General features: G+C 43.4%; 1 protein-coding gene across 10 annotated transcripts in view; it reads right to left on the bottom strand.

Moving 5' to 3' along the window:
* The window catches only part of Znf541 (zinc finger protein 541), a 48,387-nt gene that overhangs the window by 20,469 nt on the left and 10,430 nt on the right, over positions 1–17,488 (bottom strand). For 7 of the 10 annotated variants that reach the window (XR_013108146.1, XM_076927308.1, XM_076927307.1 and 4 more), the window contains exon 2: positions 3,149–3,552. Coding sequence is in view for 7 of the 10 variants with exons in the window: in XM_076927308.1 (XP_076783423.1) it covers positions 3,149–3,455 (307 nt within the window). In the remaining 3 variants the exon portion in view is untranslated. Of the gene's footprint in view, positions 1–2,220; positions 2,300–3,148; positions 3,553–12,907; positions 13,068–17,488 lie in introns of those variants that run through there. The other 3 variants (XM_076927301.1, XM_076927305.1, XM_076927306.1) reach the window with 3 other exon arrangements.

Below are 17,488 nucleotides of genomic sequence, written 5' to 3'. Positions count from 1 at the left end.
CACAGGTTACATCAAGATAGAATAGGGGAGTGCTAAAGCAATATACACAGAGCCAGTCCAAGAAGAGTCTGAGACTCTTCCACCTCAGAAGCTCTGCACAACCAGAAGACAAGGCTTAGCTAGAAGGGAATTGAGGTCTAGAGCAGGCCTTATCTATAGGACTGCATAGGGTCTTGGTGCAAGATGTGAAGGTATGGAGATGGCATCAGGTTGAGCTTCTAGGGCAGCAGTATGATAAGACAAGCAGGGGTGGAAGCCAACCTACCCACACAATGTCTAACTGGAGCTGCATTATCCAAATCAAAAGCACTTGCCATCTTGCTCTGCTCTTGGGTTTTCACCTTTTTATAAAAATGTCTACCTGCTGCTGCCTAGATAGTCACCTGAGTTTTCTAGAAAGCAGTGTTGTGAAGCTGAAAAATTGTGAGCAGAATGTTGTGAACCAATCCAAAAGGAAATTCAGTATGTAAAAAGCTGTTCTCCAGGAGCTGGAGAGAAAGTGCGCTGGCTACTCTTGCAAAGAACCAGAGTCTAGTTCCCAACACCCATGTCAGACAGCTCACAACTGCCCATTATTCCAGCTCCAGGGGATCCAATGCCTGCTCTGTCCTCCACAGACACCTACATATATGTATAATACACACCCACAGGCATTCACACAAACACAAAAATAAAATATTTTTAAAGCTGTCCATAGAAACCCTTCAACAATCCAACAAGACTATGGTATAACAACACATTAGAACATCTATGACAATAGCAATCAGTCCACTCTCACATAAGAATCCAAACACACCAAGCTTTTAAACAGCAAACACAATCATATCAATTATGTGTGTACTGTTGGATATTGGAACTCAGAGCCTTTAATGTATGCTAACTGTAAAAACAACAACAACATATACAACAACATATATCTGAGAAATTTCACCCATGACTTTGAAGATTTATGAGGTAGACCTATTGGTTCAGACCTGTAGTTCCAGCTAAGGCAGAACTGCTGAGTTCAAGCCAGTCTGTAACACACAGTGGACAGTCCCCACAAAACAAAACAAAAAAGTATGTGTGTACTACATAGCTTGGAGTGTTTTTTTTTTGTTTTGTTTTGTACTATATTTTCTATAATAAATACATTTTCCTTTTTTCCACAGAGACAGGATTTCTCTGTGTAGCCCTGGCAGTCCTAGGACTCACTCTGTGGACCAGGCTGAGTATGAATTCATAGATCTACCTGCTTGTGCCTCATGAGTGCTGAGACCAAAGGTGTGCACCAACATCTCCCAGCACATTTTACTTTTCTAATTAAAAAAATTAATATAGTCAGGAGTGGTGGCTCATACTAGTGGTCATCAGCACTTGGGAAACTGAGACAGGAGAATTACTCAGAGTCTGAGGACTGCCTGGGCAACACAGTGAGACCCTGTCTCAAATAAACAAATAAAAGTAAATAAAAATTGGGCATATATTACATGCCTTAGTTCTAAGTATTCGGGAGGCTGAGGTAGGAAAATCACTTGAATCCAGGCATTCAGGGCCAGCTTAGCTTAATCACTACCATAGTAAAATACCTTTCTCAAAAGAAAAAGAAAAAAGAAGAAATGGCATATGCATATTTACTTATATAGGCCGTAATTTAAGTTTTAAAAGCATAGAGTTGAAATTTAATGCTTGGGCTAGGGACAATTTAACAGCTGAATACAAAGAAAGGCTAAACTAAGCAGAATCCTAAGAATAACTGATGACAATTAAGGTTCCTGTGTCCAGGAAAATGCACACATCACCACAAGCATTTTTCAGTATCACCATGGCCCAAGGTGAGTGCCATGCCACAGCCCTGAGTCTGGCTAGTGCCACAGTCAGTCTTCCCATGTGAACTCTCCTAAGTTCCTAAGACTTGCTGCTCTGCCATCATTCCAACACAAACACAGGCCTGTCACTGCTTGGTAATCTTTGGAGTGGGGCCTGCAGAAATCTTTCACCGTAGCAAGTTCTTGGAGTACTTCCTCAGACATAATCCCAACAGATTACTGAGTTTCAGGGCATTTAGATGTGGACTTCCCTACGAACAGTGGGATTATAAACTCCCTGGAGCTCTACCCCAGTCAACCCATTAAAGCAACTTGCCAGGAACCAATAAAGAGGGTCAGAACCAAACCAAACCAAAAATAAATAAAAGAACTCTCTTCCACAGGAGGCCAACAGCAAACAAATGAGACTTACCTAAGCTGCTCAATTATTTCACCAATTCTCTCTTGTTCTTCCATGATTGAAGAGAAAACTTTGGAACTGAATCAAGGTCCTAGTTAAGATCAAGTATTACTGACAGTATTGGTTGTAAAAAAAAAAAAAAAACAACTAGCTGGGCATGGCACAATCTATAGTCCTGGTTCCTGGACAGACTGAGGCAAGGGGTCTGCTGGAGCCTCGGTGCTCTGGAAAGATGGCAAGACCTCTCTCTTTTAAAAAGACAAAGCAGGAACTAATCAAGCACCTAATACCTGTCTGGTGCATTATGGTCTATGGGAGGCTTTAGCAGTCTTCTCTTTTTTTCACTTCTCACCACTGTTGTTCTGGAGCAGGGGGCATGAAAGGATTGGGGGTCCCCTTATTTTACTGGTGAGTATATGAAGCCTGGAAAAGCTAGAAGAGTACAGAACAGAATGGACAGGATCCCCACTTATTCTGGAAGAATGCCCTTGAGATATGGCAGTGATAGAAAAGTCCCCTACAGCCCTGACAGTCTACCTTCACACAGATAAAAGGTTGGGACCTCAGTCTGTCACCGTGTCTCAGTGATAAAGCACCTGCTATGGAAGCCTGAGGACCCATATTTAACCCCAGACCCACAAGTTGGGAACAATTCCAAAGTAGGCCAAAAGCCTCCTGTAAAAAAAAGAGATTTTTGTTTTGCTTTTCTTTTCCTTCCTTCCCTTTAGTTTACCATGTTTGTTTTGGGAGACAGGGTCTTAATATGTAGCTCCGGCTGGCCTCAATTTGTAGTGTTCCTCCTGTGTTTGTCTTCTACATGCTGAGATTATGAGCAGGCATCACCATGCCCAGCTAAGGAGACCTTCCTAATCAATGCCAGCAGATTCAATTTCTGTCTCCCTGAAGGAACCGTAGGTGCTCAGTCCATAAGCAGCCTCACCTTGTAAGGAGGTCTGTGATTCGGAGTCTGCATATTCTTCCAGCAGCTTCACAGAGTCACTGTCCTTCCCTGAGTATAGGGACAGAGTGTCCAGATTGTCCTCCAGCACTTCACTGGGCATATCTGATGTGGAGAGACTGGGGTCAAGGTCCAAACCGCTTAAGCCAGCATAGAGCAGGTCCCGCGTGCTGGGGCCCAAGTCCCGGTTGAGTGTGTCACTGCAGTTGAGCCCTTGACTCTCAGAGAAGGATGGGAGATGCCCTTCTGGTGGCAGTGCTCCCTCTTCCCCAAGACTGTATGGCTCCATGGCTTTCCACTGACAGGTCCTGGCTAGAGCCCGTCTCCAGACAAGCAAAACCGTGTCCAGATTCAGGAAGGGAAGAGCCCTTGCTGGCAGCTAGCTTCTGAAAATAAACAAGGAAATATTAGAATTAAGAGGTGGTAGGTGTAGTAGGCAGAATGTGGACTTGAAAATGGAGTTGCCTAAATGGGTCTGTTCTTAGCCATTTAACCTTGCTGCACGACCTTGGGCAAGTTCCATGAGCCCCATTTCTTCATATGTCAACTAGACAGAAGAATAACAGATCAGGTGGACTGCAGAATCCTCTGCCTCCAGCTACAAATACTAGAAAGATCAGATAGACTTTAATGTGTGTCCAGGCAGAAAATATAAGCAAGGAAAACCACAAGGCCAGCAACAAGAAAACTCAAAGCCAGAGTTTGTGCAGGCACAATTCAGTCCACTGGGGCATTCAAGCCCAAGTTTAAGCCTAGGGATGCTTTTCCACTTGTCCCATGTGGCCAGGAGACACATGAAATGCCACTGCCCAAATGGAGGCTCACCATGTGTGTAAAACAGCCTGGACTGGCAAAGTCTCATACCCCACCCCCCAAATAAAAGTAAGTACAATGGGTTTTAATATAGAGTAAATGTTGAAGTCAGGTTGGGGGTATAGCTCAGTTAGTAGAATGCTTGCCTAGCACACTCAACGTTCTAGGCTCTACCCAGCATCACATAAACCAGGCATGCCAGTAGTCCCAGCACTTGGGATATGGAGGCAAGATATCCTTGGCTAAATAAGATAGTGAGGCCAGCCTGTGTTTCATGAGATGCTGTCTCAATAATCCTCCCACCCTGATCCCCCAAGAAGGAATAAAAGAGGAAGTATTACTAACCACCTTCTAAAAAAAAAAAAAAAGATTACAAGAAAGTACTATGAAGAACTGTGTTTAGACAGTGTACTCACACAGTAGATAAGCTACAATACACACCCAATTATGTTAGTCATTGAACTCAGATTCAAAAAAAATCAACAAGCTAATTTCTAGCAATAGACAAATTATCAAAACTCACTTAGAAGAATATGTGAATGATCTTATAACAAATAAAAGATTAGGGGATATGCAGCAGTGCCCACCTATACTCCTAGCATGCCAGAAGCTGAGTGCGAAAAGCCCTTGAATCCAGAAGTTCAAGACTGGCCTAGGAAACACAAGCAGGAGAAGAAAAGAGAATAGGGAGAAAGGAAGATAAGGATGGAGAGAGGAGAAAGACGGGGAGGGGAAGGAAAGGTAAGAAGAGGAGCATTATCGAAATGAAAGCGGAAGAAAGAGAAAGAAAAATACTAAATTTAAATTGAATTCAAATAATTCCCACTCATCTTACCACACAAACACAACACAAAACAAAAAACTGTATCAGGTGTTGATAGAACATGCCTTTAATTGCAGCACTTGGGAGGCAGAAGCAGATCTATGTGAGTTAAAGCCAGCCTGGTCTAAAAAGTGAGTTCCACGACAGTCAGGACTACACAGTGAAACCCTGTCTTGAAAACCAACAAAACAAAACAAAACAAAACAAAAACAAAACAAAACAAAACAAAACAAAACAAAACAAAACAAAAATCTTTATCAAAACTCTTAGTAATGATGAAAGGTTCAGAGGCCCAGCAGGCCTTTACAGGAAAAAATGACCTGCTGGATGGAGCACAGCTCCAACTTACCCTAGCCCATCCCACTCCCTGGCTCAGCAGTGGTCTTCAAGAGTTAGCTATTTGTCTGGTATGGATTTCTGGTGCTGGAAGAACAGAGTAGAATTTGTTCTTAAAGAAAAAGAATGAAAGCCTCTCATCTGACCTGTCCTGGTTCCCTGAACCCATGGCAAAGATCTTGACCTTGTTTTACCTAATATGGGAACTCCTCAGGGTGGAGATGAGCTGCAAGAGGGCAGCTGCTACAGCTTGGGGCAAGGGACTGACTTGCTAAAGCCAAAGAGAAAGCTGGGGTGTTGGTGCCCTGCAGGATAAGAACTCTGAAAAGCTTTCATCTTAGGTCTCTCACAGCGCTAGACACAATCATATCACACCATCCAGCAACCGCTCTCCCAGGAGCCAACCTGTATAGCTCAAAGTACATGACCACACAAAAACCTGCACATGCACAGTTCTAGTCATAGATGTCAAACCTGTTATTAAGAATCACAGGTGAATGGACCATTATTCAGTAGTGAATATTGTGCATGGCGATGCATGTCTTTAATCTCAGCACTCAGGAGGCAGAGACAGGAAGATCTCTATAAATTTGAGGTCTGGTCTACACAGCAAGTTCCTAGCCAGCCAGGGTCACATAGTGAGACCTTGTCTCAAAAACAAACAAACAAACAAACATGCAATAACCAGGACTGGATATAGCTTGGCAGTTTAAGAGAACTGACTTTTCTTCCAGAGGAACCGGGTTCAATTCTCAGCCCCCACATGAAAGCTTACGACCATCTGCAACTCTAATTTTAAGGGATCTGATGCTCTCTTCTGACCTCCATAGACATATACACAGTCAAAATACCCATACGTGCAAAATAAACCAAATTTAAGAGATTGGGAGCAATAAGCTAACAAGCCACAAAGGAAAGGATGGACCAGAAATGCAGAGATTATAGGAGTCAGCATAAAAAGGCCAAATATTGTATGACTCCACCTATGTGGCATTCTGGAAGACAATGCTTAACAATGATATTTGTCAGGTTGGGACACACAGAAGGCATTAGTGTGAGGGCAGTACTATTCTGTGTAGAGAGCTGTAGCAGTAATGGTGGAGACATCACATTAGTCAGGAACCACAGAACCACATAGGGTGGGCACTAGTGTAAACATGGACTTAGTTACCCTCTCTCTGAAGCAGCTCCATATAATTCTGGGAATTTAGAAGGCTATGAGTGTGTGCTCAGAAATGACCTGACAAAGCCCCATATGTCCCCTCTAGCCTGTTTTGTTTAAGCAGGGAGTGGAGGCTAAGGCAGAGCTCCTGCCTAGAAGTACTGAAGGGTGCTCCATACTCAGACAGGGGTCAGCTGCAAACACTGGTTGTTTTGGTTTGGTGGTTGTTGGGTTATTTCTTGTGGATATTGAGCCCTTTTATTGGAGGCTGAACAACTCTGTCACAGGAGTAACCTAAGACCAACAGAATCTTTGTCATTACCTTACTATTGAACTGACAGAACAGAACTGATCAAGCATGAGGGCCTGATTTCAACTCCTAGCACTCACATAAAAAGCCAGGTATGGCAGTGTACCTGGCAGTGCACACCTGTGATCACAATGTTGGGAGGTAATGCAGGCAAATCTGGGGCTTGCTGCTTTGCCAGTCTAACCAAATTGATAAGCTCCAAGTTCGGGAAGACTTTGTTAAAAAAAAAAAAAAAAAAACTAATGTGAAGAAGAGCGAGGATATGGTTTAGTATAAAGTGTTTGCTGTACAAGCCTAAGAGCCAGAGTTTAGATCCATATAAAAAGCTGGGCTAGTATGGGTTCTCACTAGCTATAGGTCCTTCATTATAAGAAATTTGAGACTTTTAACTTGCTATGTAGTGGCCTGGAACTCATAATCTTCCTGCCTGTACCTCCTAAGTGCTAGGAATGAGACCACCCATATTGCTTCTAAATAATAATCTCATAACTTTCTGTTTATACTCTGAAGATAATCTAAAAGAAAAGGGTCTAGTAATATGTGAATCACTGCATGACCCCTAGAACAGCTCTCAGCCCTTCTAATGCTGCAACCCTTTAATACAGTTCCTCATGTTTTGCTGTCCCCCCAACCATAAAATTATTTTTGTTGTGGGAGAGGGTAGGTAGGGGTGAGGCAGAGGCAGGCAGATCTCAGAGTTTGAGGCCAGCCTGGTCTACAGAGTGATTTTGAGAATAGAAAAATCCTGTTTTGAAAAAAATTATTTTCATTGCTACTTCTTAACTATAATTTATGTTATGCTACCGTTATGAATCATAATGTAAATATCTGTATTTTATGTTGGTCTTATGTTACTCCTATGAAAGAGTTGTTCAACCCCCAATTAAAGGGTTTGATATCCACAAGTTGAGAACTGCTGCCTTAGAAGGAAGCACTACTTTCTAATCTGTCTTTGTTCTCTATCTAGAAAGCAGCACTGCTTTGACTGTTGCAGAATAAAGAGAAGAGAATACAAGTAGATTCAGCTAACTGAGGTACAAGTGATCCAGTGACCTCTTCTGGACCCCACAGGCACCTGTACACGCATGTGCACATATACTCACATACACAAAAATAAATCTTTTAAAAAATGAGAAAGGGGGGGGGGACTGGAGAGATGGCTCAGTAGTTAAGAGCACTGACTGCTCTTCCAGAGGTCCTGAGTTCAATTCCCAGCAGCCACATGGTGGCTCAAAACCATCTGTAATGGGATTTGATGTCCTCTTCTGGTGTGTCTAAAGACAGCTACAGTGTACTCATATAAATGAAATAATTTTTTTTTTAAAAAAATGAGAAAGGGGGTTGGAGAATTGAGGCACTGTAGAGTATTGGCTAAAGTCAGAAAGGGCCAGCAGAGCAATCAGCAAGGGAGCCCTTTCCTGGAACATTAAAGATGCATCGATAAAGATAGCCATCCCCTCATTAAATTAGTGTATGCAATCTGATTAAACTGGCTGGGCTACCTTGTTTGCATTTCATTTGCAAATTAATTTTGGCTTTATAGCTGCATAAAGGCTGGGAGCTTTAAAACCATAAGTCTTGTTTTAGCATCATGAATGCCTTGTTGAATGGTTTAGAAAACAGTTTAATTCAACACTGGGGATTCAAAGTAATGCTTTTTTTTTCTTTTAAAAGAGGCCTATCACAAGCTGGGTAGAGGGCTGAGTTGGTAAAGTGTTTCTGGTGTGTGCATGACAGCCTGAGTGTGGATCCCTGAATGATTATAAAGCGATGGGCACATTGGCACACCCTATGAGTGGAGGGGTTGGGGATAGGGTAGAGACAAGGTCTCTAAATCTTATTAGCCAGCCAGCCTAACTGAATGGATGAGCTTCAGGTTTCATGAGAGAACCTGCCTCAAAAAAATAAAGGTAGAGAACAATTGAAAAAAGATGTGTCTTGTCATGTCATACAAGTGCATAAACACACATGTGTACAACTTACACTAAAAATATAACACCCACCAAAATAAATGCCCATCAGGTCAAACATGATATCACAGTTGTGATCTCAAGAGATACAAAAGATTACTGTAAATTTTAGGCCAGCCAGAGTAATGCAGTAAGAACCTATCTCAAAATAAACAAACAATGATTATAATAAAATAAAGCTGTGCATGGGAGCAAATGTTTGCAATCCCAGAACTTGGGAGGCATAAGTAGAAGGATCTAGAGTTCAAGGCCTGCCTTAGTTATTATATAGCAAGTCGACATGAAACCGTGTGTCAAACTACATACTAATGAATAAATAGGGTATATTATAAACTATAGACCATTTTCTTTGGCCTATACTTTTGTTTAAAAAACGAAGAGATATTTTTCCCAGGCACAGTGGTGTTTGCTGTAATCCCAGTACTTGGGCACCAGGGTCATAAAATCAAGGCTAGCCTGAGCTACATAGTGAGATTGTCTTAAAAAAAGCAAGGTCTGGAGACAAGGCTCAGTAGTAAACCACTTGTATAAATACACAGTCCTTGTTCTATTCCCAGAACAATTAGAGAGAATTTTCCCCACAATACAGATTTCTCTCATCTCTTAAAAACTATTAGACTTGATACTCAGTGAACAACAGGACAGAGCCAGGTATAACTGTCCTCTAGCCAGGGCTCATAGTCTCCTCTGCACATAGTCCCAATTTGTCTCCCTGGCAGGCCCTTGTAATAATCATTCTCATGATAACAGCATGGGCATTTTTGAGGTCTTACTATATGTCAAGTACTGCTGAGGTTAGTCTCATACCATTTTTAGTTCCCTCAACTCCTTTCTGAGGCATGTGCTACATTTTTAACCTTGTCATGGGTGACATAAAGAAAACCTAGATAATAGCTCATCCCAATGCAGAGTTAGAGTCCTGCCCTGAGCACGCTGATCTTGACACTTCAGCACTCCACTATGCTATCATCCCACACCTGACATTGGGTTCTGCCTTGCATTCGGAAGTTGAACAATCAAGGAAGACCTCCTCCTCCAGCCATACAGTCTTAACCAGAGGGTTGACTAATTTCCTGTGATCACTTATTTAAAGACTGGATTTTGTCTGATGACTGTATTTCTAGCACATGGGAAACTGAGGCAGAGGACTAAGAGTTTAAGGAATCTGAAGGATACTCACAAAGGAAAACCCTGGTATTGAGTCAACTAAAGGAGAAAAGGAGACATCAAAGTCCCTTCCTTCCCAGGAGTTGGTCCTTGCAGAGAATGCAAAGAGGCACTGAGATCTAGAATAGTAATCAGGGTGTGGTGGCACACACCTCAATCCTAGTCAGTGGGGTGGGGTGGGTGGAGGCAGGACCACCAAGGGTTCAAGGTCATTCTCAAGAGTACACAATGAGTTTCAGCCTAGTATCCTGTTTCAAAAAGGCGGAAAACACAAAATCTAGAACAACATTTTTCTTTCTTAAAAAATATAACATGTTTATTTTATGTGCATTGGTGTTTTGCTTGTAGGTATGTCTGTGTGAGGGTGGGTGTGAGATCCCCTGGAATTGGAGTTACAGACAGGTGTGAGCTGCCCTATGGATGCTGGGAATAGAACCCCAGTTCTTTGGAAGAGCAGCCAGTGTTTTTAATTTTTGTTTTTTGTTTGTTTTGTTTTGAGATGGGGTTTCTCTGTTTAGCCTCTGGCAGTCCTGGAACTCACTCTGTAGACCAGATTGGCCGAGAACTCAGAAATCCACCTGCCTCTGCCTCCTGAATGCTAGGATTAAAGGTGTACATTTTTTTAACAGGGTAAATACAGAAGACCCCTAGGGTCTCCCAAGAATCTTTCGGGAAGTTCAGTGGTCAAAGCTATTTTATGATAGTATTCATGTGTTTATTCTCAGTGAAGATACATGACATGGTGTCTCAGCTGAGTGCTGAGACAGATGAGACTCCACATGACTACAGAATTATAAACCAACATTATTCTTTGCACTAAATTTCTATTTTATAGTTTTAAATTGTCATTTATATTAATAAGCAACTGTTCATTTATTATTGTACTTTGCCATAAAGAACAGAATGTATTATTTACTTGTTTTAAGATAGGGTTCTACTGTGTAGCTTTGGCTGGCCTTGGACTTACTACATAGACCAGGTTGGCCTTTCACTCACAGAGATCTGTCTGCCTCTGCCTCCCCAATTGCTGAGACTAAAGGCAGGCACCCCTAATGCCTAGCCTATTCTTGTTTTTCTGACATGGTCTTACTATGTTTCCCAATCTGATTTCAGAGTCAAGCAATCTCTAGCCTCTAGTGACAGAGGAATTACAGGCCTGGCCTACTGTGCTCACTTGGATTTTTTGGGCCCTGATCTAGTTCTTCTCATATATACTTCATACAAACAAACAAACTTTCAACAAGCCACATTTGACTGTATTTAACTATGAATCTCCTGAGTGTCTGTGCTGTTCCCTAAGGTCTTGTCACTATCTTAATTTTTGCAATGCTGGGGATCAAACTTAGTGCTTTGTGCATGGTATACTATTTGCAAATTTACAAATCCAGAAATGTTTGAGCTAATACCTTCAATACATTTAATATCTCAGAAGGTTGGATGCAGATACCCAATAATTTAATTGAAATTCTAATAGAAAACATTGATCTGTATATTTCATATCAAAACTCTGGGATCCTCGAGTATGAAAAGTTTTTGTTGTTTCTTAAACAGTGTCCCATTGTGTAGCCCTCCTTAGCCTCCTTAGTTAAAGATTACTGGTATGTGCTACCTTACCCAAACTAACAGGTTACTGAGGATCAGAGGTTCAACACCTGCTATTCTAAAGAGAAAAAGTCCTCTAAGGTGTTTAGCCTGGTAAGTGTGTTTCCAATTGAAAAAACGCTACCTCTGGTGACAGAGTGTTTGCTTAGCATGCTCAAGGTCCTGGGTTGGATTCCCAGCACTGCAAAATTAACAAATTTCCTAAGACTAAGACTTCAAATCTGGGGGTGGGCATATCCATATCTATCTATCTATCTGTCTGTCTGTCTGTCTGTCTGTCTGTCTGTCTATCTATCTATCTGACTCTTGGTTCCTCAAGACAAAGTTATTCTATATTGCCTTGGCTGTTCTGGAACTATGTATGTAGTCCAGGCTAGCCTTGAACTCAGACATCTGCTTGCTTCTGCTTCCAGTGCTAGGATTAAAGCTGTGCACCACCATACCCAGCCCAAAACATATTTTCTGAGGTCTCACATCTTTTTTTTTTTTTTTTTTTTTGAGACATGAAAAAGTCCAGGCTGGCCTTGAACTCTCAGCAATCTTTCTGAGTACTGGGGTTACTGGTGTAGAAAATACTCTAGGTTTTTAACTGTTTTCTTGAGACATGGTTATATTTATCTCATTTGTATGCTTCAAACTCAAAGAAAAGAATGACCTTAAACTTCTGATCTGCTGGCCTCCATCTCCCAAGTATTGGGAGGATAGGTGTGTACCACCACACCAGGTTTTCTGTAGTGCTGGAGAGCACATCAGGGCTTCGTGCATGCTAGGCAACTATTCTCACACCTGCGATACATCTCCTGGCCTGCCATTTAAATTTTTGAGTATGGGTGTTTTGCCTGCATATATGTCTTTGCACCATATGCATGCAGTGCCCAAGAAGGCCAGAAGGTGGCACTAGTTCCCCCCAACTTGGTTAATGGATAGTTACTGAGCTTTTTGAGTGCTAGGAATTGTCCCCTGATTCTCTGGAAAAGCAGCCAGTATTCTTAGCCAATAAGCCATCTTTCCAGCTCCTGCCATTTAAACTATTAAATTCATTGCTAGCATTAGTAATTTAACTTTCACATAGAGACAGTTAATAAACCAGAGGCCTCATCTAAAACCAAAGTTCTTGCAAACTTGGACTGGTATTTTTGCTTGGCTTACCTGCACTAGCTGCCATCACTCAATGAAGAGAATACAATTTGAATTGCCATAATCCCTACTAGTATGATCTCTCACTTGCTTGTCCCCGTAGGGATGAGTTGTTACCCTGATCTGGCAGAAAAGGTAAAAAGTTTCTTTTTTTTTTTGTTTGTTTGTTTGTTTGCAATGAACATCTTCAACAAAAACATACTTCAATCTGATAAAAGTCTGCGTTCCTCAGAAGAGGTCAGCTAGCAAATGCCCTGTGTTCTCTTCCAATGACTTTCTTATGCTTACACTTATCCTTCTGCTGATTTTGCTTGCAACATGTATGGTCTTCACACTAGTGCAAGGATGCTCAGAAAGGCTGGAAAGTGATCCACACAACACAGCAGGTGCCTTTGAACAGGTACAAAAGAAGAAAACTCACCAGAAAAGCAAGTGAGTGACTCTCCAGGAAACAGGAGGGCCTGGCTTAGGCCCCACCGGGAAGGGGTTTCAGGTGATAATCAGGCCTTCACTATCTCCTCCTGGAAGGGTGAGGTGGTCATTTTTGAAAACTCATCCAATATCTTTTGCCCTGAAAACAGGTAGTGAAAAGCAGGGGAAGTCAGAACTTGGGTCTCAAAACAAGCAAGGACACAGGTATGAAACTGAGGAGAAAGACAGTTTGGGGAGGAAGTGAAGCAATACTAAGCTGGAGAGAAAAATGTGGAAGAAATTACTATGTCTAAAAAAAAAAAAAAAAAAAAAAAAAAAAAAAACCAACTTATTCCTTTCCCACCACCCCAGCCAGGTAAGAGGATCCTAGAGGGTCTTGTGGGGCAAAATCTAATTGGGGCAGAACTGATGAAAAGGAATTTTTGTTGGAAAAGTGAGAAGGGAGGGTTAGAGAGGGAAACACATTAGAAGAGAAACTGGAAAAAACATAAGATGGTTTCTTATAATTGTGTAAGTATTCCAAAAGGGGAGATTGTAGCCTAGATAATATTTTTTTGCTGGAAACTAGGGAGAGCTTGGCTGAAAAAATAGTACTTTTGCTAGAAAAAGCACAGGGAGAGGCATGATCAAGGAAGAGAGGAGAGTTTGATGTTCGTGTTGGAAGATCCTCGAAAAGAGATACATCTGGGTCCCCCAAAGAGGGACACCTGAGGAGGTAGGGGGCGGTCAGCAGAGGGGCCTGAGAATGCAAGGCCGCGGTGCAGAAGGCGCAGAGGTCGGGTAGGGCCCGCGGCGCGAGCTGGGGCACTGCGAGGGGGCAGTTGGGGGATCTGGCAGGGACCGGGTAGGAAATAAAGGTGGGTGCAGCGGGCCGGGGGCACCCCAAGAGTCTTCTCCAAGGAGGAAAGGGGCTGCGGGGGTGCAGAAGGAGCGTGCGCGACGCGGAGCTGAGCGGCGTCCTTGGACAGGAGCCACACAGGCCCGCGCTCAGGGAGGAAGATGAAGCCAAGGAGAGGGTGAAGAGGGGTTGAGGTGAGAGGAAAGGGCAGGCAGGCAGGGCTAGGGAGAAAGGGGAAAGGGGAAAGGGGCAAGGGCAGCAGCAACCGGGTTTTACCCGCCCCCGGGGGCTCGCGCGCCGGGCCTCGTGCCTCGCGCCTCGAGGGGCCTTCCCAGCGGCCGCCCGTCAGCCGCGAGGCGCCCGGACGACGCCCGGCGCGCACGCGCAGCCCGGTCCCTGCCCCTGGCGCGTGCGCCTGCCACGGTGTGGGCGCGCAAGCATGGCCCGGCGTCGTCGCGAGCGAGCGAGCGAGGCACGCGCGGCCCGGGCTCGTGGCGCGTGCCCCTGGGCCAGACTCCGGGAGGCTTAGGGGAATGGGGCGTGGCTTCTGCGGGCCTGGACCCGTGGAGGTCATGTGACCCGCCACAGGGCGGGAAAGGAGGCGGTTGGTCGCCATTTTGGGAGGCGGGCGGTTGGAAGACAGGGAAAAGGGGCGAAAGGGGAAAGGCGGCAGGGGGAGGGGCGTGATAGAAGAACTGAGTTCTCATTAAAACAATGCCTGGGAGCACTGGACACCCTCCAGTATAGATCCCTGGTGACAGCAGTGTTCCCTGAGTGATGGAGACTACTAACGCTGTTCTGTGCATGCTCGTGGGCAGGCTGATCCCTGGGAGCCGAGATCATGTGCCTGCTGCAGGAGTTGCAGGACTGGCTTATTTATTTATGTATTTATTTATATTTTTATTTTTATAACAATATCATGGATTGAATCCGGGGCCTCGTTCATTGTGAGACAAGCGCTTTTGCACTGAACCACATCCCCAGCCTTCAGAAATTCTAGGAAGGGGCACTACCACTGGCTCATGCCCCCAGCCCCTCACTGGGGGAGATTCTAGAGAAGTTCTTTGCTGCCGAGGTCAGGTCCTTAGTGGTAAATTCTGCCTTGGTGCTCTACCACTGAGATATCTCCTCAGCTCCCTTTAATAAAAAATTTCAGGCATGGTCATATTCTGTAGCCCAGGCTGGCCTCAGATGATCCTCCTGCCTCAGCACCTGAAGTCACTTTGATTACAGTCCTTCCCCTCTGTTCTTGATCAATTTTTTAAACTTGATCTATTTCCATCCCTGAATTACATGGTGGAAAGAGAGGAGAGAACCAACTCCCAAAGTTATCCTGTAACCTCCACATACACACTGTGGCACACATGCATAAACACACAGAGATGTACACATTACAATTTATTTTAAAAAATGCTTAAAAATACAGATTTGGTGCTGCAGAGATGGCTTAGTGGCTAGAGTTTGTTGCCATTGCAGAAGACCAGGGTTTGGTCCATAGCCTCCATATCAGGCAGATACAATAGCTCGTGTCTTCTTCGAGAGCAATACACTCTTTTTAACCACCATGCCATCTCTCCAGGTTTTCTAGTCCTCTGCAAGAGCAGCAAGAGCTCTTGAACTCTGAGGCATCTCTCCAGCTCCAATTAAAAAAAAATCCTCAAAACAAAACAAAAAAACTTTCTTTAAAAAACATAAATATGGGGGCTGAAGAAATGGTTCCGTGGTTAAGAGCACTGGCTGTTCTTCCAGAGAACTCAGTTTCAATTCCCAGCTCTCATGTCATAGCTCACACTGTATGTAAGTCTAGTTCCAGGGGATCTAACACCCCCTACACAGACATACACACAGGCAAAACATCAATGCACATAAAAAATTTTTAAAAAATCTTAGTGGAGTGGTAGTGGCATACACCTTTAATCCCAACACTTGAGAGGCAGAAGCAGGCGGGTTGTCTAAGTTTGAGGCCAGCCTGGTCTACAGAGGGAGTTTCAGGACAGCCAAGGCTACATAGAGATACTTCATCTCAAAAAACCAAAAAAAAAAAAGCAAAACAAAAACATAAATCTGTGCGCTTATTGAGGAAACCAGTATAGAGACTCTGAGAAAATTGAGATTCCTGTTTCAAAAGAATTTTGTTTTGTGTTGATTGATGTTCAACTCTTTGAATGAGCCAACAGTTCAACAGTATTTGCTAGGACTCCAGTGTGTGTCTAGTGATGTACTAAATCTAGTGGCCCTGATAGGTATGAGAGGGTCAGACACAGGACAGACAAGCTGACAAGCATTCACATGTGTGTCTCTCTGGACCTGTCTTGGCTTCAAAATTTAGCTCAGCAGAGACATCTTTTTAAAAACTTTAACTCACTCATTTAGTGTGTGTGTGTGTGTGTGTGTGTGTGTGTGTGTGTGTGTGTGTGACAAGCACAGGTACTCCAGTATGCCACAGTGTATGTATAATGGACAGAGGATAAATTTCCAAAGTTAGTTCACATTTTCCACCATGGGTGTTCCAGTTAACAAATCAAACTTAGTTGGCAAGCCTCTTTACCTGATGAGCCATCTCACTGGCCCAGATGGAACCATTTTGTTCAGAATTTCTATAATGAAGTTGAGACTTGTTTTTGACCAGAACTGAAATCCATTCATTGAACATAAAATTCATGGGGCCGAAGAGATGGTTCAGCCATTAAGAGCACTTGTTGCTTTTGCAGGCGACCCACATTCAGTCTCCATCACCCACATAGTTCACAACCATCTGTAACTCCAGTTACAGGGGATCCAATGACCTCTTCTGACTTCTTGAGCACAAGGCACAATACATAAATAACTGCATTCAAAATAACTCAGAAAATAAATAAATCTAAAAATATACGAAATCAAAAACATTAAAATTCATTCTGTGGGAGGGATCCAGGCGATGCCTCAGTGGATAAAATGCCTGCTGATCAAGCATCAGGCCCTGGGCTAAGATTTCCAGTAGCCATGTGAAAAGCCAAGCACAACTACTGGTGCCTGAAATCCCAGTTCTAGGAAGGCTGGATTGCTGAAGCTCTTTGGCCATTAAGTGATCTCTAGGTTAGAGAGAGACTTTGTCTCAAAACACAATGTGGAGAGCTGGGAATGGAGCTCAGAGTTAGTCAGTATTAGAGTGTGCATCTCTGCCTCGGAGATACACACACACACACACACACACACAGAGGAGAGTGAGGGGATTTCTTCTGTATATTTAAAATCACATTTTGTTTATTTTGGAGGGGCTCCCACATACACAGCATTTGTGTGGAGGACAACTTGTGTCAGTCAGTTCTCTCCTTTTACCATGTGGATCCCATGGATTGAACTCTGGTCCTTGGGCTTGGCAGCAAGCACCTTTATCCACTGAGGCATCCTGCCAGCCCCATCTGTGGTTTTATTTAACACATACAGCCATTAGCATTTGAATTAAAAATGGTCCCCTGCAAACACATGTGTTGTGTACTTCTTTCTCAGCAGATGGCACTGTTTGGGGAAGCCAAAGTGATGACACTTTGAGGGGACAGCTATTTGTCAGAAGTAGGTCACTGGCAGACAGACCCCTAGTTACAGTCCTTCTCTACTCTCTGGTCTACCATGTTGTAAACAGTCTCCAGCACATATTCAGATGGCCATAGACAGAACTGTTATACCCTAAGCTAAGTGGGGAGAAGATGGGGAAATATGAACATGGTGTTTGTATCATGTGACAAAACATGT

This window comes from Arvicanthis niloticus, chromosome 29 (genome assembly GCF_011762505.2).
Source record: "Arvicanthis niloticus isolate mArvNil1 chromosome 29, mArvNil1.pat.X, whole genome shotgun sequence".
Lineage (NCBI taxonomy): Eukaryota > Metazoa > Chordata > Mammalia > Rodentia > Muridae > Arvicanthis > Arvicanthis niloticus.
This window is presented reverse-complemented; position numbering and strand designations above follow the sequence as displayed.